This window comes from Onthophagus taurus, chromosome 5 (assembly GCF_036711975.1).
Source record: "Onthophagus taurus isolate NC chromosome 5, IU_Otau_3.0, whole genome shotgun sequence".
Lineage (NCBI taxonomy): Eukaryota > Metazoa > Arthropoda > Insecta > Coleoptera > Scarabaeidae > Onthophagus > Onthophagus taurus.
In genome coordinates, this window is record NC_091970.1 from 11221576 (window position 1) to 11249481 (window position 27906).

Here is a 27906-nt window from a genome sequence, read left to right on the forward strand (position 1 = left end):
ACATACATGCAAGTACCACGAAGAAGAATGTACTGGCAGTATAAAAGAGACAGTCAAAATGTGTTGGTGTCTGAAGCAATAAGTCGAAATAATTTTGAATATATTATGTCCCATTTTCATCTTGCAATAGATTCTGATTATCAGGCTTATCTCGTGAATACCGAAAATTGTATATCGACCGACCCCAAAAATTTCTGGCGTTACGTGAATCAGAAACATGGTAATTCGCGTATGACCTTTGCTTGCTCTGAAATTTCTGATCCCCTGGAAATAGTGTAGGCTTTCTCTGTCTTGTTTTCTGAAGCCTTTAATCCTGGACTTACAACTATTAATAACTGTAACTTGGATAAACTGTCCTGGATCCTTCTACATTACTCCATTTTCTGTCAAGGAGGTAGAAATCTGTATGAAACGATTAAAGAATGACTTTACCGCTGGCGACGACGGTCTCCCAAGTTTTATTATTAAAGATTGTGCACCCTTCCTCAGCAGACCTTTATATTTAATTTATGCTTAAAAACTAAAACTTTTCCTGCAGTATGGAAAAAAAACTCGGATAACGCCGGTTTTTAAGAAGGGAGACAGATTTAGTATTGAAAATTACCGACCTATTAGCATTTTGAACAATTGCTCGAAATGTTGCTATACTCCAGAATGAGTTACTGTGTTCGGCCATATATATCTGATCATCAGCACGGATTTATGACTGGTCGTTCAACTATGACTAATTTAGCAAAGGTAACGCAGTTCATCAGCGAGCACATGGATAAACGGGAACAAGTTGATATAATTTACACAGATTTTACAAAGGCATTTGATAGATTAGATCATGGAATACTTCTTTCTAAACTCTGCAGTCTTGGATTTACCAATGATTTCGTGGATTTAATTTCATCTTAAATATCCAATAGACTTTGCTATGTGAGCTACATCGGTTTTAAATCTGATACGTTCACTGCTGGCTCTGGTGTTCCACAGGGTTGTCAGTTCCTGGTCAATACAAAATGGAATTGATCTTAACATAGTAAAATGCGTTGTCGTATCTTACGCAAGATGTAATAACCCATTACGGTTTAATTATAGTGTGGGAGTTGAAGCAATACGCAGAGAACGCGCTATTCGAGATCTGGGTGTCTTATTCGATGACCAGTTGCAATTCAAAGACCTCTGGTGCATTGAGAAAGTCTCAACGGAGACGGGGTGTTCTAAGAGGCCCCATGGAAATTTTTAGCACAAATCATGACAATGAGAAATAAGAAGTGCTACTACACAAGACATCAGAAATTACATCTGATGATGATGACGATATGAATATAGCTTTAGCCATGCTCTTCAAGAAACAATTGAGAGATAAAGAAATTGGGAATAATATAAAAAGGCGAAAATGGGAAACAAAAAACTTCGTCAAGAAATAAGATAAAGTTAAAATTTCTGCAACACCAGCACATAATTTTGTACAGAAAATAAAGGATGAAAATCTTGAGCCTATCGATATTTAGATTATTCTATAATGAAGAATTTATGAGGTTTGCTGCAATGAAATGGAGTCACGACAGATGAGCTATATAAATATTTTGCTATTCTTCTTTAGTCAGGTTATAACAAAGTTCCTAATCGTAGACTGTATTGGTAAGGCTGACACTTACAACAGTTTAGTAAGTAATTCACGTAATAGATTTGAACTTATTCACAAATACCTGCACTTCAATGACAATTCCAATATTGATTCTGGCAATAAACTTGACAAAATTCAGCCACTACTGGATCATGTAAATAATCAATAATAGAAAATGTTCCAGCCTTTCATTTTCTGTAGATGAACCGTACCATGGGCATCATAGCATGAAGGTGTATACTAAAATTTAGTCCGTAGTGTGGAGCTGGTGATAAAATTCAAGGAAAGACTTTGGGCTCTGATATTGCAGCATACATTTCAATCAAACAACATAAATTGCATTGGCACAATAAGGTCAGATAGAATAGAAAAAGTTCCACTGAAGAATTTGAAGAAAAAGAGTATCACTTGTTAGGGTGGCCGAAATTAAATTAATCTCACTTATTTTACTTGTTTTAATAATAGAAATAATAATACAAAGGATGTAACACACAAAACGATCTTAACACTTTCGCGTCCGCTCAACATACAATTAGGATAACGCCAATGGCCGGCATCTTCGCTACGTATTGTTACGCCAGGAGCCGCAAGTAATGTCATATAAACGTAAAAATACGTGAGCGGCGCCTGGCTATAGACAATATAAAAACGTAAAAATACGTGATCGGTCACGAAAGTGTTAACTGACCCACGTCTCATCTTCCCCTCCCCACGCCTGCCAACTATCGTTCCTTCGCGCTTATATTCACATTTCTCTAACATTCGGCTTCGCTACCTTCACCATCGTCCCCGATGGTGGCGTTTTCTTCAATTTCGGAGAGTTGACACCATGGTTTCATCCTATCGGCTGAGTAAACAGACTTAAATGGTCGTTGTGTTCGTTCAGCACCTTCAATGTCAGACAATACGTATTGATCTTGTCCTAACGTCTCAACTATGACGTATGGACCTTTAAACAATGGTTGTAACTTTCTGCTTTCACCTGTAGCTATCGGTTCTCTCTTAATCAAAACTATATCGCCTTCTTTGTATTGTCTTGGAATTACACACTTTTTATCGAATCGTTCTTTCTGCTTCTGCTGGGTTATTTCTATCTTTTCCAAAGCTTCTCTCTTCTTCTTTTCCAAAAGTTAGTATTAACCGGTTTTGTAGGGCATTTCTAGGTTGGTAACCAAATAATAAATCATGGGCAGACTTTCCAGTAGTTTTATTCGGAATACTGTTGATGGCATACTGAATATTCGATAGTTTGACATCCCAATCTTTCCCATCTTCACGCGTAGTCATCGTTCTTATTGCTATGGTGATTGTATGATTGTATTGTTCCACTTGACCATTTGCTCGTGGAGTGGATGTGGCATTCTGAATATGTATGATATGGTTTTTTCTGCAATATTCTTCAAAATTCTTCGCCGTAAATGCCGTACCCCTGTCCGTAATTAATCTAGTCGGAGGTCCAAATATACTAACGATCTCGTTCATCACATCTAGGACGTTCCTCGTCTTAGTATCTTTAACAGCTTTTATATATAGATACTTCGTAAAGATATCAACACATACCAGAATATGGATGTTACCTTTTGTACTCTTGGGAAAGGGTCCCAGGTGATCAACGTTGACGGTGTGGAATGGGATCGGTAAGCGTTCGATGTTATGTAGCTGTGCTTGCAGTTTTCCAGTTTTATTTTTTTGATAAGCACATTCGATGCATGAATCTATGTAGCTCTTCACTTTCTTCCTCATTCTGGAAAACCAAAAGTATTTTTGTAAGTGTAATAGTGTTCTCTCCAATCCATAATGTCCCATATCATCATGGCTGCCCTTGATCACTCTCCATCGCACCTCATTGGGAACTACCCATCTCAAGCCTTCCTTCGCTTTTCGGCATATTCGGTTGTCTTTCAGTTCATAATCTTCATGAATTTGCTTTTCTTCGTTGGTTAGTGGTCGTTTCCGTAGAATATCGAGTATAGTCTTCAACTTGTGGTCTTGGAGCTGCATGGTTAATAGCCAATCGCTGTTATCAATATGAAGGGTAAGTACGTTAAAGTCTGCAATTTTAACCTCTCGGGCTGGTTCATGTGGATTTCGGCTAAGGACGTCGACGTGTGCCATTAGAGTTCCAATTCGATGTTCGACCTCAAAGTCATATTCTTGTAATTTGAGTATCCATCGACCAATTCGTGGGGTAATATCCTTCTTTTTCATCATCATCTTTAAAGAGTTGCAATCAGTAACTACTTTAAATTTCCTTCCCAACACGTAAACTCGAAATCGTTCCAGTGACTCAACAACGGCCAAAGCTTCCAGCTCGTAGCTGTGAAACTTCTGCTCTAATTCGGAAGTCTGGCGGCTAAAATAGGAAACAGGTTTCATAACTTCATTGGGCTTCGACTGAAACAGGATTCCCGCCAAGCCTATTTTGCTAGCGTCCGTGTGAATTTCGAAATCAGCATTTGAATCATATAAGGTAAGTATGGGTCGTTTGGCTAATTCGTCTTTCACGCTCTGGAATGCTCGTTCTTGTTCTTCTTCCCAATGCCAATCGTTGTCTTTTCTTGTAAGTATTGTTAATGGTTTTACAATTAAAGCATAATTTTGAATGAATCGTCGGAAAAATCCCGCAATTCCCAAAAATTGTCGAACTTCTGTTACGTTGGTAGGACGTTTGAACTGTTTGATAGCGTCAATCTTCGAATGACCTGGACGAACCCCTTCCTAGGATGCTTCAAAACCCAAATACTCAACTTGGTCCATCAAGAAGCTACACTTGGAGAGATTTAAAATTAGTCCCTTTTCAGTAACCACTCGCGAGGTCTAATGTTGTAAAATAACGATTTCCGGCTAACTGATCGAGTTTTTCGTCTATGTTCGTCATCGGTACATATTCTTTCTTTGTCACTGCGTTTAAACGACGATAGTCCACGCACATTCTTTCCCCGCCCGTTTTCTTCGAGACTAACACTACCGGACTTGAATATGACGAATTAGACTCACAAATTATTCCGGCTTGGAATAGTTCAGTTACAGTTTTTGTCACAATTTCGCGATGTCTATACGGCAATCGGTAAGGTCGTGACGTAACGGGTGTGTCGGATGTAAGTTCTATTTTCATTTCGATATCACTTGTCAGTCCAATATTTGCAAATCCGGTTGCAAAACACATTTCGTTTCTACTGATTAATCCTCGCAATTGTTGTTTCTCGTAATCGTTCAAAGTTTTGTTCACAGGATAACAAAAGTTGTTAGTCACATTTCTTGAATTACACTCGTTACTATCGTTGCTTATTATTTCGTCGTTCATCTCCTGTTCTTCTAGTTCGAGTCTTACTTTTAAATTTTTCTCGTACGTTGTTTCTTCGTTCTCATTAATCATCGAATCCATGTTCTTTGATTGTTCGTTTATGCTTCCCTCGTTTTCTGTCTCTACATTTATTGTTTCATCGTTTTCTCTTTCTTCGTTTATCGTTTCATCGTTTTTACGTTCAATCACTAATTTCGTTTCATCTTTTGTTATCAGCATCCCGCGTCCAATTATTATTTGTTCATCTTGGGCTTCATTAGGTACAATGTAGACATCAACATCTATACTGGCTTCGTCAATAATAATTCTGGAATGTTTCTTTCCAATCGTTTGGCTTTCACCGTTCCCAAAACCTCGGAGCCTTAAATTCACTCGGTCATACTTAGTATTTAAATCGTGGGCGTCTTCTCTTAGAGTCACAACATCACTTCCCAAATCTATAAATGCCATTAATTTTTGTCCATCGACGTCTACTATCTTATGGTACATACACTGTTGGAAATAATTCACGAGCACACCCTGTATAATCTGAACGCGTGAAGATAAGTCCATAATATTTGCGGAGCACAAAGGTTTACTGTAGACGAGTTTATTCAGAGAGTTTCGAGTTGTTCCGTCGCGGTATTGTTGTCTGAGCCACCCTTCCAAGTGGAACATTCCGTCGCTATGGAAACCCAAGTGGATGGAAAATACCGGTCGTTTTTAGTGTGGTGTGAGGAACCACATTGTTATCGTACTCTGTGCGCAATGGATGGGCGATCGCGTTACTTAAGCGAGTTTGAGCGAGGAATGTTTGTGGGTATGCACATTGAGGGTGTACCGTTCTGTGAAATTGCGCGTCGTCTCGAGCGATCGTTATCGGCATTGCAACGGGCATGGCGAGAATGGTCTGAGGTAGGCCCTATGCGTCCCCAGCACACGAGGATCGCGCTCTTGTGCTCAGCGCTTTAGCGTCGTGTGTGTCCTCCTCAAGACAACTTGTAGCTGTTTTACCACCGGCATGGGAAGGTGCACTCACTACGCGAACTGTCCGCCGTATAGTTCGCGTAGTTTGGTAGATAGTGGACTGCGAGCGCGTCGTGCGATACAGCGGATTCCAGTAACACCCGAGCACCGCAGCATACGTCACGAGTGGGTCGACGCTAGGCATTAGTAGGTTGCCGAGTAGAGGGACATTTTGTTTTCCGACGAATCAAGATTCGAATTGAGCACCGGTGATGCGCGAATTTTAGTTCGTCGGAGCCGTGGTGATCGTCTACTCGAGCAGTATGTGCAAGAACGCCCTATCCACCGACAACCGAGCATTATGGTATGGGGTGCGATTACATATGGTGGACGTACACATCTGCTGCGTGTATAGCAGACCATGACGGGTCAACGATACGTAGATGAGGTGCTACGGTCCGTTGTGCTTCCCTACGTTCGGCGGCTCCCAGGCCTGCTATACATGCACGACAACGTACGACAGCACATCGGGCGTGTTGTACAGACCTTTGTGGAAGAGCACCATATACGAATGCTTCCATGGCTAGCTTGGTTTCCGCATCTGAATCCGATCGAACATGTTTGGGACATGACTGGTCGGAGACTTCTACGTTATCCGGCTTCCTTGGCTAACGTTGAGGAACTATGGAGGTGAGTTGAGGTGGCATGGTTGGCCATCCCTCTCGCTACAATACAGCGACTTATAGACTCCATGCCACGTCGTGTAGCGATGGTACGCGAAGCTCACGGGGATACTCTCGCTATTGATGTTTCTCCTCCCAGCAGAGTTATGCCGCTCTCCATGTGAGAGTAAGTTACACTACTTTAGTACTACTTCCATACCAAATTTTATTGCGCTAGACACACGCGTTCAGATTATACAGGGTGTGCTCGTGAATTATTTCCAACAGTGTATCTAGTGGTTCTGGTAAAACTCTAATACGATTGACATTTCTCTTATCTGTCCATCTACAGTCTTTTTGTTTGTGTCCGACACGTTCGCATGTATAACAACGAAGTTTTTTCTGTGGTTTTGGACATTTCAAAGCGATATGGCCATATTCGTTGCAATTGTAGCATTTCTTTTCAGAATACTCAAATGTTTTGACAAGATCAGCCTTATTAACTGTCATCGTAGAGCTTGATGTAGTGGGTGCGGAAACAGCTTGTCTCACATGCAGGTGGTTAGTGCTCTCATAATTTTTAATTTTTACTAATAATTCATGTGTATCATTTGGATAACTCACCGCTAATAACCTCGCTAAATCCTTATCCATTATTCCAGAAATAATATATTTTTTCTTCAAACGTCATTAAATGACAACTTTGTTGTCGTGTTTACTCGCGGTAGAAGTAAGTCATTGTTGCATAACGACGGTTGCTAAGATCAACATAGCAAAAAAGTACTTCAGCGTTATGGCGCTAAAGTAAATTTCACTTTACCGCCATAACGTTGAAGAACATTTCACTTTAGCGCCGTATTATTTGCAACGTTTGAAGAAAAAATACTATGTTTTATTCGGAAGAGAAGCAGATTCGTTTGTGGCTGGTCCGTCATTGCCGGACTCACTTCGTTCGTCCGGCAAACTGTCGGACACGCCACAATTTTAACGGCTCATCTGTCATTAGCGACTCACTGCGTTCGTCGCTAAGCGACAGACCACGCCATAAAAAGCACTGCTTCTCTTCCATATAAAACAATATACTATTATCGCCAACCGGCAGCAAAACCATACTTTATGCTATCCATTTGCGGCAGTAAAGTGACACTTTGTGCTACTATCTAGTAAACTGTGCATTTAGCGGCAGACAAAGTACTTTACCTGCCGCTAATTGCTGTCAATTTGAAAAAAATGCCGTTGAACAGCTGGATTTGAACCCGGTACCTTCTGTATGAAAGCGCACTTCCCTCTCCACTATACTACCGACCTTTGAAACATAGTGTAACTTTACCGATGTATATTAACAAAACAAATCGTTTGATATTGGTAAGATAGAATATCTTCATATCGTTAAATTTTGCGGTTGGCGATAAAATGTTGTATGCAACACGTCATCAAAGTGTCTTTATCGAACTCGCCTGTTTACTCGGTTCGCTCGCTCGACTCGCAAAGTCAGACTCGTTCGATAAAGCATCACTTTGCCGACTTGATACATAAGTAACTATTATTACAGCTCGTTCACTTATCGTTCCCTTACTCGCAATGGCTTTTACATCGTACACATAGTGCTCATAACTTTCATTACTTCGTTTCTTACGTTTGGTCAATTCAAAGTGTATGTCAGCGTCGTCAGTTAGTGTAGGAAAATCAGTAATAATTTGGTTCCGGAAAGCAAGCCAATCGGACAATGATCCTCAGTATCCTTCAAACCAGAGCTTTGCGGCTCCACGTAACTTTGAGATGGCATTAAACAGTACAATATTATGATTCCATTGAAATGAATCTATTAAATGTTCCACTTTTTGAACCCATTGTGGTGCTGTTAATCCGTCTAGTTTATCTGGATCAAATTCTGGTAATAATTGTGACATGTTACCTGTTTGTGTCATTTGTCGTTCTTCAGTACCTAATTCAAGGGTTCTCTGTCGCTCCAGTAACTCCCGTTCTCGCTTTAAAAGGTCCCATTCAGGTTTTAACAATTGTTTCTCCCATTCGATCGGATATCTTGCATCACCCGTTGCATCCAGGGTATTCAATTCGTCAATGTCGGTCGAATTTGCTACCATTCCTTGTGAATCGCAATGTATATCGTCCATGCTGGGTATAATATTTGTCTTTTCGTCCGCCATTTGGTACAATTTCGTCAAGAAAAACTTAAGATTCTTTTCTTGTTGTTTCGGATTGTTTCTGTCAACCATTGACGTTTTCGCTGGTGACCTCTCTTGGTACGTAGCGCAATTCGTTCAATCAACCTTGAAATATCGACACCGACCGTTCAGATATTGCAACTGACAGTTCACAACTTACCCGCTCTCGTCGTTGGGTCGCTGCTTTATGTTGTCCGTTATTGCAATGTCCGTCGTCAATATTTCTCAATTTCGTAGGTTTCGTTCTCCGTCCTGTGGCACTCGATTCTTGCACTATCCCTCCGCTGCTTTGTTAGGGTGGCCGAAATTAAAATAATCTCACTTATTTTACTTGTTTAATGATAGAAATAATAATACAAAGGATGTAACACACAAAACGGTCTTAACTGACCCACGTCTCATCTCGTACTGTTTTCCCTCCCCACGCCTGAAAACTATCGTTCCTTCGCGCCTATATTCACATTTCTCTAACACAATACGTTGGAATGATATTATCATTCCAAAAATGGGTGGGGTTTTTATAGAATCAGAGTAGGATCTATAAAATGGTATTGGCCATACGTACGATTTTGCCTAAATGGCTCTCTAGTAAATATGTGGTTACTATACCGATTCGTCGTAAAACATTGCTACTCGATTTTATAGGAAGAATAGTAAGCAATTCTAACCGCTCCAGATTATGTAGCTGTTCCGGAACCTAAATCTTCTAAAGTTGTACTTAATAAAGTGCGATACGACACAACGAATCATATAGTTGATAAAATAGCAACACAACGTAAAGTAATATACATATACAGGATGTCCCACGTTAGCGACAAAGTACATGAATGGCATTAAGGAGCCAAGATACGCTTGTCAAGTTTCCCCTATAATGTTCTATCCCCTATTTCCACCAATCTACCCTAATGTATTTTCCACCATGTTCCATTATCTTTCTGTTCCTTCTTCCCCTCGATCCCTTTATGCACACTTCTAGAGGCTGGTGATCCGACTCTACCAATCCTAAATGTTTCTATCCTCTCCCACATTCCTTGGTCCACTACCATATAGTCTATCACGGACGCCCCCCTTGCACCCGTATAGGTATATTCCCCTTCATCTCCTTCCTCCATATTCCCATTCAATATATCCCATCCTCTCTCCTCTACCCACCTCAGCATCTCCCTTCCTTCTCCATTTAGAATCTTATCATTGGACCGTCGCCCCTCTAAACCCCACCAAACTGAATTATAAGCCTTCACAACTACCACCAAGAATTTCATGGAGATGATTTTGCTAACAAAGTAGTTTTCTGTACGACAACTTTAGATGAAATAAATGAAAACCCTCTTTTCGTATCATCGTTGCTATTTAGTGATGAAGCTATTTTTAAAAGTAACGGGTTAGTAAACTTTTTTAAAAGAAGAGTTGCCAGAGTTGTTAGAAGATGTAGATTTAGAAACTAGACAAAAAATGATATTTCAACACATTTTTGAACACCCTGTATAAGATAGACCGATGTAGCCACTCTATTTAAGGATATCCAAGCAGTAACTCTCACAAATTTTAACTTTCTAGCGTATGATACATCATACATAAAAAAAAAACATACAATAACCGATCTTTTTTGTAATAATCCTTTATTTTGACTCTAATTAAGTAATAATGGTACTATACAGGTGTCCCGTATGTTCCGCATTATATTGATTTGTAACTTTTATACAGGTGTCCCGTAAACAATAAAAGTCGTTACTTTTGCGGAAAAAATATTAGATTGATTAAGGTTGAATAAAGTAATTTCTATTAAATTTGACACACCTTTTCTAAAAAAGGATTAGTACAACACTCTTGGCAAGTAATTTTAACGGATGGTCAAGAATCCAAAATGGTGCAAAACTTGCCATTTTTCTTTCCATGTAAAATATTATTACCTATTTGTATTTTCTCCAAAATAATATGCACAAGATGTGCATCTATGAAGAAATGTATTTTCAACAAGATGGTTTCCCAGCTCATTATGCTCGTCCTGTACTGTACAGGATTACTTGAATACAGAATATCCTGAAAGATGGATTGGGTGGCCGCCTTAGTTCGATTACGTAGCCTCCTCGTTCTCCGGACCTAAATCCGTCCTTGATTTTTTTTTATTGAGGTTGCATAAAAGAAAAACCGATTGAAAATCTTGCTGTATTACGCCACAATATTTTACAGCAGCAGACGAAATAAATGCAAGGAGATTTGCACGGCTAGTAAAAAGATCTTTTCTGCGGCGATGCAGAGCTTCAGAATTTTCACTCCAAAAAGATATGTCAACGGTCTATGGTTAATATAAATTCAAAATTTTTTCCCATACAAATATGGTGAAACGTATTTTACAGCCCAAAAAATAGCTAAAAGCTCTTTTTCTATTGTTGCATAATTGATCTGTGACTTGTTTAATGCTCTACTGGCGTATGCTACTGGTTTATTATCTGCATTTTATAGTACTACACCAATCGCATAACCAGATGCAACTGTTGTTAATGTAAATTCGTTTGACTGATTAAAATTAGGATATTGCAAAATAGGTGAACTAAACAAAAAGATTTTTGACATTGTTCGTCCCACTTTAATTCTCTATTTAATTACATTCTACCATTTTTGCAAAATTTGGAATAAATTTTCGGTAGTAACTCGCGAAAGCAATAACTCTTTTACATTCGTTTGGAACAGGATAATCTCTAACAACCATAATTTTTCTTGGATCCGGAAGAATATTTGAAGATGACGATTTATCCTAATGCCACAAAGATCACATCTTTTAATGATGTACAATTTCTTGATTTTAAAATCGTTCGCAAATCTTGGTTTCTAACACGATTATAAAAAGTAATAATTGCTATTTTTTATTTACTTCGCGTAAAGATATCAAAAGATTGTCATCATCTCTCACCAATGATAATTTTAAATCACTTAGCAATTGTTCGATCTCCTTACCAAATTCAGTTACCGATTTATTTAGTTGTCGAACTTGATGAAGTTGCATCGACAGCGTTGAAGCGAATTTTTGCTTTAGATAATTATCGCGAATATCTATATATACAAGAGCATTTACTGATATATATTGTTTATTTAGCTGAATTTTAGCGCTCTCGAACAGTCGAGTTTTTAGCATTAAACTTTTTTACGTTCCAGACAGGACGTCGCGCCTTATCTTACCTACATAAAAAAAATAAAGGCGCGACGTCCTGTATCTGGAACACACACCAGGACCATCTTTTCCGATTGGACGAAACCTACCTCTTCCCGGATGACTTATTTATGTTCCTTTTTAATTCATTATTCACTTAACCCTCATCCTCCCAATCTATTTTTCTTACGATAATTACCAGATGGGATGCATTTGCACCCCAATATTTGAAAGCCTAAAACAAATCAAAATAACCATTTTTTGTTATTACAAGGACACTAAATTGTTATAGACATCTAGAAAGACTAACACTATGGAACGAAAACTTTAATTAGTAAAAATATCAAATAGAAACATTTAACTTTTTAACAAACAATTTTTTTGAGGAATGTTCAGCACAAACAAACATTCTGCACAGAGTACACTGTTGCTTTATCTTTCTGTCATGTTTTTTGCAACAGAGATAATAACGGTCTTGTACTTTTGTTTTAGTGGCTGTTGTGTTCATAGCGGGTTGGTTCTTTGTACTTCTAATACATCTTGCATCATAAGCTCTTTTGGTTGGCGTTGTATATATTTGTTGTTGTAACGACGAATAATGTTTTCTTTCCCAACTACAGCAGAAATTTTCTTGATGCATTTTTATCATCTTCTTTACAGCCGGAATTAGCGAACATCCACGTCTTGGATGCATTGATGGCATATACTATATATATACTATATCCAGAATATGATAAATAGGGTCAATGGCCATATGTTGGTCTTCCTTTGTGTTGAATATTGTTGAGCAAGCTGATCAACTACATCAACAGTCAAGTATATCAAATATCTCTCTAATCGCAGCCAGTTTGTCGTTTTCTCTTCTCTCTTATCTAGTTTCGAAATTATAAAAACGAAAGGATCGCGTGAGTTTGTGGTAACGATTACGAAACATAGTAGCTGGAATCGGTACACCATAACATGTCAACAGATTCCTTACTACTTTTCAGAGCACCTATTGTAAGTAAAAGTCTAATATTGACCAATATTTCATTATTACTTGTTGGGAAAAATGTTCTTGGTATCAGAGGGTTGCCAGCATTAGATCGTTCGTAGAGCTAGAAATTCCAGAACTGTAAGCCATTAGACCAGGAGTAACGTTCAATATATTTGTTCGAGATCTCCCAACTTTTCTATTTTTTGGATTTTTTGGCCATCTTTCGCTACGCCATCAATTTAATCTAAACTATCACTAGAAATTTCATCATCCTCGTTTTCTTGCAGAAAATTGTCGAATTCTGGATCATCATTATCCAGTAGCATCAATATCTCGTCTTCGGTAAGGTTCTTTGAGCACGTATTTTCGGAACAGCACTCATAGCGTTCAACACAAAAGGCCCTAATAGAAATCTCTACGAAGCGTACAACACAAGTAATGAAGCTAAACTGAAATACGTGGTCAATTCCCTGGAACCAAGCTGGGAAGCCCATAAAAACATGAATGCAGTTTCATATTATCAGTGAATTGCTAGAAATCGTACATATATGTTATAATTTTTTTTGACTCAAATTTTAATCATTGCAAGTATTCAACCAATATCACAGTATTTTTATTGCAATACGAGATTTACGTGTTGCAATACCAACATTGTGATATTGGTTGCATACCTGCAATGATATATGAATTAACACACTGTATTCCCTCTCTATTACTCTAGGTTTTTCTAGTTTTTTATATCACATCATAAACTAGAATCTTTAAGCTTCAATTTAACATATACATCAAATCATTACCGCCAAAAATAAAGATGATATGATTTTTTGAAAATACTATGTCATTTTATATCTACAAGTTTGACAGTGTTTCCTGTAATACCTTTTTTTGGAAATTTTATTAATATTATCATAGAGTTTTTTATATCATATCATAAACTAGGATCTCCAATCATTAATTTAACATATACATCATATCATTACCATTAAAAATAGAGATGATACGATTTTTTGAAAATATGATGTCATTTTATATTTGCAAATGTGACAGTGTTTTCTTTAATACCTTTTTTCAGGGAATTTTATTAATATTGTCATATAGTTTTTATATCAAATCATAAACTAGAATCTCCAAGCTTTTATTTAACATATACATCATATCATTACCATTAAAAACAGAGATGATACGATTTTTTGAAAATATGACGTCATTTTATTTTGCAAAATTGACAGTGTTCTCTTTAATACCTTTTTTTAGGAAATTTTATTAATATTGTCATACAGTTTTTATATCATATCATAAACTAGGATCTCCAAGCTTCAATTTAACATACACATCATATCATTACCATTAAAAATAGAGATGATACGTTTTTTTGAAAATATGATGTCATTTTATATTTGCAAATTTAACAGTGTTTTCTTTAATATCTTTTTTCAGGAAATTTTATTAATATTATCATACAGTTTTTTATATCATATCATGAACTAGAATCTCCAAGCTTCAATTTAACATATACATCATAACATTACCATTAAAAATGGAGATGATACGATTTTTTGAAAATATGATGTTATTTTATATTTGCAAGTTTGACAGTGATTTCTTTAATACCTTTTTTCAAGAAATTTTATTAATATTATCATACAGTTTTTATATCATATCATAAACTAGAATCTCCAAGCTTTTATTTAACATATACATCATATCATTACCATTAAAAATAGAGATGATACGATTTTTTGAAAATATGATGTCATTTTATATTTGCAAATGTGACAGTGTTTTCTTTAATACCTTTTTTCAGGGAATTTTATTAATATTGTCATATAGTTTTTATATCAAATCATAAACTAGAATCTCCAAGCTTTTATTTAACATATACATCATATCATTACCATTAAAAACAGAGATGATACGATTTTTTGAAAATATGACGTCATTTTATTTTGCAAAATTGACAGTGTTCTCTTTAATACCTTTTTTTAGGAAATTTTATTAATATTGTCATACAGTTTTTATATCATATCATAAACTAGGATCTCCAAGCTTCAATTTAACATACACATCATATCATTACCATTAAAAATAGAGATGATACGTTTTTTTGAAAATATGATGTCATTTTATATTTGCAAATTTAACAGTGTTTTCTTTAATATCTTTTTTCAGGAAATTTTATTAATATTATCATACAGTTTTTTATATCATATCATGAACTAGAATCTCCAAGCTTCAATTTAACATATACATCATAACATTACCATTAAAAATGGAGATGATACGATTTTTTGAAAATATGATGTTATTTTATATTTGCAAGTTTGACAGTGTTTTCTTTAATACCTTTTTTCAAGAAATTTTATTAATATTATCATACAGTTTTTATATCATATCATAAATTAGAATCTCCAAGCTTTTATTTAACATATACATCATATCATTACCATTAAAAATAGAGATGATACGATTTTTTGAAAATATGATGTCATTTTATATTTGCAAATGTGACAGTGTTTTCTTTAATACCTTTTTTCAGGGAATTTTATTAATATTGTCATATAGTTTTTATATCAAATCATAAACTAGAATCTCCAAGCTTTTATTTAACATATACATCATATCATTACCATTAAAAACAGAGATGATACGATTTTTTGAAAATATGACGTCATTTTATTTTGCAAAATTGACAGTGTTCTCTTTAATACCTTTTTTTAGGAAATTTTATTAATATTGTCATACAGTTTTTATATCATATCATAAACTAGGATCTCCAAGCTTCAATTTAACATACACATCATATCATTACCATTAAAAATAGAGATGATACGATTTTTTGAAAATATGATGTCATTTTATATTTGCAAATTTAACAGTGTTTTCTTTAATATCTTTTTTCAGGAAATTTTATTAATATTATCATACAGTTTTTTATATCATATCATGAACTAGAATCTCCAAGCTTCAATTTAACATATACATCATAACATTACCATTAAAAATGGAGATGATACGATTTTTTGAAAATATGATGTTATTTTATATTTGCAAGTTTGACAGTGTTTTCTTTAATACCTTTTTTCAAGAAATTTTATTAATATTATCATACAGTTTTTATATCATATCATAAACTAGAATCTCCAAGCTTTTATTTAACATATACATCATATCATTACCATTAAAAATAGAGATGATACGATTTTTTGAAAATATGATGTCATTTTATATTTGCAAATGTGACAGTGTTTTCTTTAATACCTTTTTTCAGGAAATTTTATTAATATTGTCATATAGTTTTTATATCAAATCATAAACTAGAATCTCCAAGCTTTTATTTAACATATACATCATATCATTACCATTAAAAATAGAGATGATACGATTTTTTGAAAATATGATGTCATTTTATATTTGCAAATGTGACAGTGTTTTCTTTAATACCTTTTTTCAGGAAATTTTATTGATATCGTCATATAGCTTTTATATCATATCATAAACTAGAATCTCCAAGCTTTAATTTAACATATACATCATATCATTACCATTAAAAATAGAGATGATACGATTTTTTGAAAATATGATGTCATTTTATATTTGCAAATGTGACAGTGTTTTCTTTAATACCTTTTTCAGGGAATTTTATTAATATTGTCATATAGTTTTTATATCAAATCATAAACTAGAATCTCCAAGCTTTTATTTAACATATACATCATATCATTACCATTAAAAATAGTGATGATACGATTTTTTGAAAATATGATGTCATTTTATATTTGCAAATGTGACAGTGTTTTCTTTAATACCTTTTTTCAGGGAATTTTATTAATATTGTCATATAGTTTTTATATCAAATCATAAACTAGAATCTCCAAGCTTTTATTTAACATATACATCATATCATTACCATTAAAAATAGAGATGATACGATTTTTTGAAAATATGATGTCATTTTATATTTGCAAATGTGACAGTGTTTTCTTTAATACCTTTTTTCAGGAAATTTTATTAATATTGTCATATAGTTTTTATATCAAATCATAAACTAGAATCTCCAAGCTTTTATTTAACATATACATCATATCATTACCATTAAAAATAGAGATGATACGATTTTTTGAAAATATGATGTCTTTTTATATTTGCAAATTTGACAGTGTTTTCTTTAATACCTTTTTTCAAGAAATTTTATTAATATTATCATACAGTTTTTATATCATATCATAAACTAGGATCTTCAAGCTTCAATTTAACATACACATCATATCATTACCATTAAAAATAGAGATGATACGATTTTTTGAAAATATGACGTTATTTTATATTTGCAAATTTGGCAGTGTTTTCTTTAATTCCTTTTTTTAGGAAATTTTATTAATATTATCCTACAGTTTTTATATCATATCATAAAATGGGATCTTCAAGCTTCAATTTAACATGTACATCATATCATTACCATTAAACATAGAGATGATACGATTTTTTGAAAATATGACGTCATTTTATATTTGCAAATCTGACAGTGCTTTCTTTAATACCTCTTTTCAGGAAATTTTATTAATATTATCATATAGTATTTATATGATATCATAAACTAGAATCCCCAAGCATTAATTTAACATATACATCATATCATTACCATTAAAAATAGAGATGATATGATTTTTTGAAAATATGACGACATTTTATTTTGCAAATTTGACAGTGTTTTCTTTAATACCTTTCTTCAGGAAATTTTATTAATATTGTCATATAGTTTTTATATCATATCATAAACTAGAATCTCCAAGCTGTAATTTAACATATACATCATATCATTACCATTAAAAATAGAGATGATATGATTTTTTGAAAATGTGACGTCATTTTATTTTGCAAATTTGACAGTGTTTTCTTTAATACCTTTTTTTAAGAAATTTTATTAATAATATCATACAGCTTTTTATATCATATCATAAACTAGAATCTCCAAGCATCAATTTAACATATACATCATATTATTACCACCAAAAATAGAGATGATATGATTTTTGCAAATATTATGTCATTTTATATTTGCAAGTTTGATAGTGTTTTCTTTAATAACTTTTTTCAGGAAATTTTATTAATATTATCATACAGCTTTTTATATCATATCATGAACTACAATCCCCAAGTTTCAATTTAACATATACATCATATCATTAAAACCAAAAATAGAGATGATATGATTTTTTGAAAATGTGACGTCATTTCATTTTGCAAATTTGACAGTGTTTTCTTTAATACCTTTTTTTAAGAAATTTTATTAATAATATCATACAGCTTTTTATATCATATCATAAACTAGAATCTCCAAGCATCAATTTAACATATACATCATATTATTACCACCAAAAATAGAGATGATATGATTTTTGAAAATATTATGTCATTTTATATTTGCAAGTTTGATAGTGTTTTCTTTAATAACTTTTTTCAGGAAATTTTATTAATATTATCATACAGCTTTTTATATCATATCATGAACTACAATCCCCAAGTTTCAATTTAACATATACATCATATCATTAAAACCAAAAATAGAGATGATATGATTTTTTGAAAAATATGATGTCATTTTATATTTGCAAATCTGACAGTGCTTTCTTTAATACCTTTTTTCAGGAAATTTTATTAATATTATCATATAGTTTTTATATGATATCATAAACTAGAATCCCCAAGCATTAATTTAACATATACATCATATCATTACCATTAAAAATAGAGATGATATGATTTTTTGAAAATATGACGTCATTTTATTTTGCAAATTTGACAGTGTTTTCTTTAATACCTTTTTTCAGAAAATTTTATTAATATTATCATACAGTTTTTTTATATCATAGCATAAACTAGAATCTCCAAGCTTCAATTTAACATATACATCACATCATTACCACCAAAAATAGAGATGATATGATTTTTTCTTATTTTTTCATTTTATATCGACGACGATTTTCTTTAAATGTGTCAAAGGAGAAACGTGTTCTTGGTGGTGTGTGCTCGCGGAGGTCGTTTTATTTCCAACCACTATCGCTACCAATTTATCTACATCCAACGTGCGGCGTTAACGGGGCAAAGTCGGCAAATAAATAGGACTTTGCGACGACGACATCGATCGATACCGCGGTGCTTTACTTGTTGAAGCTAAATTTTCCACCTTCAGACTTTGTTCAATCAAATTTTTAAGAAGAAAGTTACTTGGAATATTTAGAACGCTGAAATAAAAAGTAATTTGAAATGTTATGATCGCGTAGCGAAAATCTATTTGCTCGACTCGATAAAAAAGGAGATTACCGCTGTAATATCAAGAGGATCTTGAAACGTATTTACTTACTTAACTGCTAAGCGCCCCCTATCACCACGGGTTAAACGAAACATCCCTGCGTACGACGACGACGACATTTCTCCTCTAACTCTGTCTTGTCGTCTTCTCCACCGGATGTCACCTAACGATATTACCACAGCCCTCCCTTCAAGTAATAACCAAGCGTAGAACACAAACACGTTCAAGAAGTTAAATTTCACATTCAAGCTAAACTTTCAACAACGAGTAAGAAATTTGACAGTGTTTTCTTTAATACCTTTTTTCAGGAAATTTTATTAATATTATCATACAGTTTTTATATCATATCATAAACTAGGATCTCCAATCATTAATTTAACATATACATCATATCATTACCATTAAAAATAGGGATGATACGATTTTTTGAAAATATGACGTCATTTTATTTTGCAAATTTGACAGTGTTTTCTTTAATACCTTTTTTCAAGAAATTTTATTAATATTATCATACAGTTTTTATATCATATCATAAACTAGGATCTTCAAGCTTCAATTTAACATATACATCATATCATTACCATTAAAAATAGGGATGATACGATTTTTTGAAAATATGACGTCATTTTATTTTGCAAATTTGACAGTGTTTTCTTTAATACCTTTTTTCAAGAAATTTTATTAATATTATCATACAGTTTTTATATCATATCATAAACTAGGATCTTCAAGCTTCAATTTAACATATACATCATATCATTACCATTAAAAATAGGGATGATACGATTTTTTGAAAATATGACGTCATTTTATTTTGCAAATTTGACAGTGTTTTCTTTAATACCTTTTTCAAGAAATTTTATTAATATTATCATACAGTTTTTATATCATATCATAAACTAGGATCTTCAAGCTTCAATTTAACATATACATCATATCATTACCATTAAAAATAGGGATGATACGATTTTTTGAAAATATGACGTCATTTTATTTTGCAAATTTGACAGTGTTTTCTTTAATACCTTTTTCAAGAAATTTTATTAATATTATCATACAGTTTTTATATCATATCATAAACTAGGATCTTCAAGCTTCAATTTAACAGATACATCATATCATTACCATTAAAAATAGGGATGATACGATTTTTTGAAAATATGACGTCATTTTATTTTGCAAATTTGACAGTGTTTTCTTTAATACCTTTTTTCAAGAAATTTTATTAATATTATCATACAGTTTTTATATCATATCATAAACTAGGATCTTCAAGCTTCAATTTAACAGATACATCATATCATTACCATTAAAAATAGGGATGATACGATTTTTTGAAAATATGACGTCATTTTATTTTGCAAATTTGACAGTGTTTTCTTTAATACCTTTTTTCAAGAAATTTTATTAATATTATCATACAGTTTTTATATCATATCATAAACTAGGATCTTCAAGCTTCAATTTAACATATACATCATATCATTACCATTAAAATAGGGATGATACGATTTTTTGAAAATATGACGTCATTTTATTTTGCAAATTTGACAGTGTTTTCTTTAATACCTTTTTCAAGAAATTTTATTAATATTATCATACAGTTTTTATATCATATCAAAAACTAGGATCTTCAAGCTTCAATTTAACATATACATCATATCATTACCATTAAAAATAGGGATGATACGATTTTTTGAAAATATGACGTCATTTTATTTTGCAAATTTGACAGTGCCTTTTTTCAAGAAATTTTATTAATATTATCATATAGTTGTTATATCTTATCATAAACTAGGATCTCCAATCATTAATTTAACATATATATAAATATAATCATATAAATCATATATAAATATGACGTCCTTTTATTTTGCAAATTTGACAATACCTTTTTTCAAGAAATTTTATTAATATTATCATACAGTTTTTATATCATATCATAAACTAGGATCTTCAAGCTTCAATTTAACATATACATCATATCATTACCACTAAAAATAGAGATGATATGATTTTTTGAAAATATGTCGTCATTTTATTTTGCAAATTTGACAGTGTTTTTTTTAATACCTTTTTTCAAGAAATTTTATTAATATTATCATACAGTTTTTATATCATATCATAAACTAGGATCTTCAAGCTTCAATTTAACATATACATCATATCATTACTATTAAAAATAGAGATGATACGATTTTTTGAAAATATGACGTCCTTTTATTTTGCAAATTTGACAGTGCCTTTTTTCAAGAAATTTTATTAATATTATCATATAGTTGTTATATCATATCATAAACTAGGATCTCCAATCATTAATTTAACATATATATAAATATAATCATATAAATCATATATAAATATGACGTCCTCTTATTTTGCAAATTTGACAATACCTTTTTTCAAGAAATTTTATTAATATTATCATACAGTTTTTATATCATATCATAAACTAGGATCTTCAAGCTTCAATTTAACATATACATCATATCATTACTATTAAAAATAGAGATGATACGATTTTTTGAAAATATGACGTCCTTTTGTTTTGCAAATTTGACAGTGTTTTCTTTAATACCTTTTGTCAAGAAATTTTATTAATATTATCATATAGTTGTTATATCATATCATAAACTAGGATCTTCAATCATTAATTTAACATATACAGCATATCATTACCATTAAAAATAGAGATGATATGATTTTTTGAAAATATGACGTCATTTTATTTTGCAAATTTGACAGTGTTTTCTTTAATACCTTTTTTCAAGAAATTTTATTAATATTATCATATAGTTGTTATATCATATCATAAACTAGGATCTTCAAGCTTCAATTTAACATATACATCATATCATTACTATTAAAAATAGAGATGATACGATTTTTTGAAAATATGACGTCCTTTTATTTTGCAAATTTGACAGTGCCTTTTTTCAAGAAATTTTATTAATATTATCATATAGTTGTTATATCATATCATAAACTAGGATCTCCAATCATTAATTTAACATATATATATAAATATAATCATATAAATCATATATAAATATGACGTCCTTTTATTTTGCAAATTTGACAATACCTTTTTTCAAGAAATTTTATTAATATTATCATATAGTTTTTATATCATATCATAAACTAGGATCTCCAAGCTTCATTTTAACATATACATCATATTATTACCATTAAAAATAGAGATGATATGATTTTTTGAAAATATGACGTCATTTTATTTTGCAAATTTGACAGTGTTTTCTTTAATACCTTTTTTCAGGAAATTTTATTAATATTATGATACAGTTTTTATATCATATCATAAACTGGGATCTTCAAGCTTCAATTTAACATAATGATGTAAGATGTAATTGAATTAAAATAATAAGAAAATTTTAAAGCAAAATTAAAATGAAAAGAGTATTCAAGGGCCATTTTCACAATCAGTATTCGAAGAGGTCTTATAATGACGGTCAAGTACGGTTTACACGATCGATGATTGTGTGACGATGGTAGTTTTTAAATTGCAGATGGGAAATTACGGCGACCACATCGATTCAGTTAAGGACCGGGGTGAAAATGGGGGGTTGCTGAAGTTAGTTTTCAAATTTGCATTGTGTGCGTCTTTCCCCTTAAATGAAAAATTCATGGAAGTGGGTGAAATTCACCTGCTACAAGATAACGCCGTATTTTTTACTTGGTGTTTGTTGCCAAGTTTGCCCACACACTTTTTTTCTTTTGATAAATATGAAAGAAAAGTTTCTTAAAAAAAAGCCTTCATTATAACACGAAATAATGGGAGCTATTAATCAAACATTAATTTGTAATTTAACCATAAGGTGATTTTTCTTTTTGCAAATAAATACGTTTTTATTGCGCAGTAATATTTATTTTTGGCCCACCAAACCGGAATAATGGAAATAATAAATAATTTAGAACTGCTCTACCGATGGAATTTAATTTTGAATGTTATTTAAACGGCTGTTTTATTTTATTTTCAACTGTAACGATGCGTTTTTAGTTGTTTTTCGATAAAAACGGGGAGATATTAAATCAATATATGTTTAAAATGTTTGTATCTAAGAAACTAAATTAGATTTTCAATCGGGGTTGATTTTATTAAAAAGTACATACTTTAATTTATAAGGAAAAAGTAAAGAAACAAGACTAATAATGTTTAATTAAGATTATTGATTTTCGGGATCGAACCTATTGGCAAGTTGTTAATGGCAGCACTTTGGAATCGGAGGATGTTACAACAGAACTTTTAGAACAAAAGTTGTAGCAAATTTCATTGTTAACACTATTGCTCTCTTGCACTTTTGTTCTTAAATGCGTCAATATCGAGATAGATACGAAAGAATGAAAATTTTATGAATTTGTTGCTCTTTCAAGTTATTAAAGGTAACACTTGAGAATCGGAGCTTGCTATAAGAAAACTTTTATAACAAAAATTGTTGCAAATTTTATTGTTAACAATATTGCTCTCTTGTACTTTTATTCTTAGATGCGTCAATATCGAGATAGATACGACAAAATGAAAATTTTATGAATTTGTTGCTCTTTCAAGTTATTAAAGGTAACACTTGAGAATCGGAGCTTGCTATAAGCAAACTTTTATAACAAAAATTGTTAAAAATTTTATTGTTAACAATATTGCCCTCTTGCACTTTTGCTATTCGATACGTCAATATCGATATAGATACGAAAATATGAAAATTTTATGAATTTGTTACTCTTTCAAGTTATGAAAGGTAACACTTGAGAATCGGAGCTTGCTATAATAAAACTTTTATAACAAAAATTGTTGCAAATTTTATTGTTAACAATATTGCACTCGTGCACTTTTGCTATTAGATGCGGCAATATCAAGATAGATACGAAAATATGAAAATGTTATGAATTTGCTGCTCTATCAAGTTATTAAAGGTAACACTTGAGAATCGGAGTATACTATAAGAAAACTTTTATAACAAAAATTGTTACAAATTTTATTGTTAACAATATTGCTCTCTTGCACTTTTACTCTTACATGCGTCAATATCGAGATAGATACGAAAATATGAAAATTTTATGAATTTGTTACTCTTTCAAGTTATTAAAGGTAACACTTGAGAATCGGAGCTTGCTATAAGAAAACTTTTATAACAAAAATTGTTGCAAATTTTATTGTTAACACTATTGCTCTCTTGCGTTTTTGCACTTAGATATGTCAATATCGAGATAGATACGAAAATATGAAAATATTATGAATTTGTTGCTCTTTCAAGTTATTAAAGGTAACACTTGAGAATCGGAGCATGGTATAAGAAAACTTTTATAACAAAAATTGTTACAAATTTTATTGTTAACAATATTGCTCTCTTGCATTTTTGCTGATAGATACGTCAATACCGAGATAGATACGAAAATATGAAAATTTTATGAATTTGTTGTTCTTTCAAGTTATTAAAGGTTCGAAGTTTGCTATACGAAAACTTTTATAACAAAAATTGTTACAAATTTTATTGTTAACAATATTGCTCTCTTGTATTTTTGCTCATAGATACGTCAATATCAAGATAGATACGAAAATATGAAAATTGTATTAATTTGTTGCTCTTTCAAGTTATTAAAGGTAACACTCGGGAATCGGAGCATGTTATAAGAAAACTTTTATAACAAAAATTGTTGCAAATTTTATTGTTAACAATATTGCTCTCTTGCACTTTTACTTTTAGATACGTCAATATCGAGATAGAAACGAAAATATGAAAATTTTATGAATTTGTTGCTCTTTCAAGTTATTAAAGGTAACATTTGGGAATCGGAGCATACTCATAGATGCTCATATATTGCTCATAGATGCGTCAATATCTATTTTGATAATATTATATTTTGAACTGTTTTCAAATTAGGCAAATTAGTTTACTTATGACGCGTACTGTATATATCAACGACCTGGCAACGTTGCTAGAGCGACATGTTTAGAGACAAGCTACAATTGATCAGAGGAAGACAATATTTAGAATTTTTCATAAATACTTATCTGATAATTAATAATAATATTGTTAAATTCTATGAAATATCGAGATAGATACGAAAATATGAAAATGTTATGAATTTGCTGCTCTTTCAAGTTATTGAAGGTAATACTTAAGAATCGGAGCATGGTATAAGAAAACTTTTATAACGAAAATCGTTGCAAATTTTATTATTAACAATATTGCTCTCTTGCACTTTTGTTCTTAGATGCGTCAATATCGAGATAGATATGAAAAAATGACAATTTTATGAATTTGTTGCTCTTTCAGGTTATCAAAAGGTAACACTTAAGAATCGGAGCATGCTATAAGAAATCTTTTATAACAAAAATTGTTGCAAATTTTATTGTTAACATTATTGCTCTCTTGCACTTTTGCACTTAGATACGTCAATATCGAGATAGATACGAAAATATGAAAATGTTATGAATTTGTTGCTCTTTCAAGTTATTAAAGGTAACACTTGAGAATTGGAGCTTGCTATAAGAAAACTTTTATAACAAAAATTGTTGCAAATTTTATGTTAACATTATTGCTCTCTTGCACTTTTGCTATTAGATACGTCAATATCGAGATAGATACAAAAATATGAAAATTTTATGAATTTGTTACTGTTTCAAGTTATTAAATTTAACACTTGAGAATCGGAGCTTGCTATAAGAAAACTTTTATAACAAAAATTGTTGCAAATTTTATTGTTAACATTATTGCTCTCTTGCACTTTTGCTATTAGATACGTCAATATCGAGATAGAAACGAATAAGTGAAAATGTTATGAATTGGTTACTCTTTCAAGTTATTAAAGGTAACACTTGAGAATCGGAGCTTGCTATAAGAAAACTTTTATAACAAAAATTGTTGCAAATTTTATTGTTAACAATATTGCACTCGTGCAGTTTTGCTATTAGATGCGTCAATATCGAGATAGATACGAAAATATGAAAATGTTATGAATTTGTTGCTCTTTCAGGTTATTAAAGGTAACAGTTGAGAATCGGAGCTTGCTATAAGAAAACTTTTAGAACAAAAGTTGTAGCAAATTTCATTGTTAACAATATTGCTCTCTTGCACTTTTGTTCTTAGATGCGTCAATATCGAGATAGATACGAAAATATGAAAATGTTATGAATTTGCTGCTCTTTCAGTTATTAAAGGTAACACTTGAGAATCGGAGCTTGCTATAAGAAAACATTTATAACAAAAATTGTCCAAAGAAATAAACTTTTTCGGTGAATCAAAGTTGTCCGCTATTGGACAGTAGCGGATGACTTTAAACAGTTCCTGTGCGATTATTATAAACATTTCGAAAAAAATTTTATTAGAAAGATCGCTTCAGAATAATGTATCCTACAACCGTATTATGCTCTGATGCGGAAGCTACCGGACAGCCTGTATACCAACGATCTGGCAACGTTGCTCGAGCGATATTGCCGTATCGTTGGTATATACTTTTATGCAATATAAGTAGGGTATTCCCACAGGGTACAATTTTTATTGCAATTGTATTGATGACTACTTTGTTAACATTTTGAAAATCGGTAGATTAAGTCTTATATCGGTAGGATTGGCAACACTGCAACGAAGTGAGCCTGTAAGGCTGGGCGGCAAATTCAAACAATACATACAAAAATACAAATTACAACTTAAATCGGTCGTTATAACGAATAATTAGGAAAAAGGAGGAAACTTGGACGGCGTAATATGAAATAGGCGAGGAGTCGCATTATCCTTGCCAACACATACAAGGTGTCACACAAAAAAAAAAGCCCCAACCTGTAACTCTGTTATTTACATTTCGATTTTCATGACGTATCAAATGAAATGATTTGATGAATACTATGATGCATGCTACAAATAAATTTAATCCAATGACTTCGTCAATTTCAAGCGATTATCAACTTTTGATTGTCAAATTGCGCGGTATGTTTTTCTTCACGTTATTGGATAGAGATTTTTTTATGATCCCATTGATGTACAATACATTAACATTAATTGTGTAATTTTAGCAGAAATTCATTTGATATCTCCTTCATGAAAATCGGAAAGTAAATGACAGAGTTACAGCTTGGGGCCTTTTTTGTGTGACACCTGTATCTGATACATAGCCAGATACATCCAACTACATTGCATGACACAATACTTCGGTTCACAATTGTTTCGTTATGCTGATGCGAGGTTTCTTTGAGATCCAACATTCCACTCTCCATGGTTATGAAAACGTGATTTCTTAGTTCTTGACCTTTATTCTAACTAAAATAATATACCTCAAGCCGAGCTGTGTAAGAACTATGGTAAGATGTTTGGAAAACTTGAAAAAAGTTGATAAAATCATCTGAGATTATTTCCATAAATTTCTAAAGTTTAAAAAGAATTGGAAGAAGTGTTTGGTGTGGGTCAAAATGGTTCTAATTAGTGGTGGAACGGATATCCGGCAACTATCCGGTATCCGGCCATTTTTTAAAATCCGACCGGATACCGGATAGTTACCAAATTAAAAACTAATTAAACACCTATTACTTAGTACTCCACCATTCACAGCAATTAGTATATCTCTTTTAGGTGTTGGACGCTGCATATAATAATCAAGTTCAACCCCAATAGGACTTTTTTCATTGAATACAACTTTATTTATATCAGGGTTGTCATTAGCAACCTCATTGTAACAATCACAATACGATATATAAAATCTCTTCTTGCTAGTTTTCTTCTCTTCGCTTGTAATTCGTCATCACATTCGTGA

At 32.2% G+C, this 27906-nt stretch overlaps 2 protein-coding genes across 5 annotated transcripts in view; one reads left to right on the top strand and one right to left on the bottom strand.

Moving 5' to 3' along the window:
• Positions 1 to 27906, top strand: part of LOC111419570 (Shaker cognate w) — a 218128-nt gene that overhangs the window by 107694 nt on the left and 82528 nt on the right. The gene's annotated exons all lie outside the window — the stretch shown is intronic.
• Positions 2371 to 5369, bottom strand: LOC139429801 (uncharacterized). The gene is made up of 3 exons (XM_071196008.1): positions 4465 to 5369; positions 3176 to 4172; positions 2371 to 2733 (listed from the first exon to the last, which is right to left on the bottom strand). Exons 1-3 carry the CDS (start codon positions 5367 to 5369, stop codon positions 2371 to 2373), a joined length of 2265 nt encoding a protein of 754 aa, XP_071052109.1.

Coding starts and splice junctions, on each gene's coding strand:
- LOC139429801 (XM_071196008.1), bottom strand. CDS start 5,369: ATGGCATTTATAGATTTGGGAAGTGATGTTGTGACTCTAAGAGAAGAC. Junction 4,173..4,464: donor ATAGACGAAAAACTCGATCA/GTTAGCCGGAAA, acceptor AATACTTACAAG/AAAAGACAACGATTGGCATT. Junction 2,734..3,175: donor AAGGTAACATCCATATTCTG/GTATGTGTTGAT, acceptor CTTTTGGAAAAG/AAGAAGAGAGAAGCTTTGGA.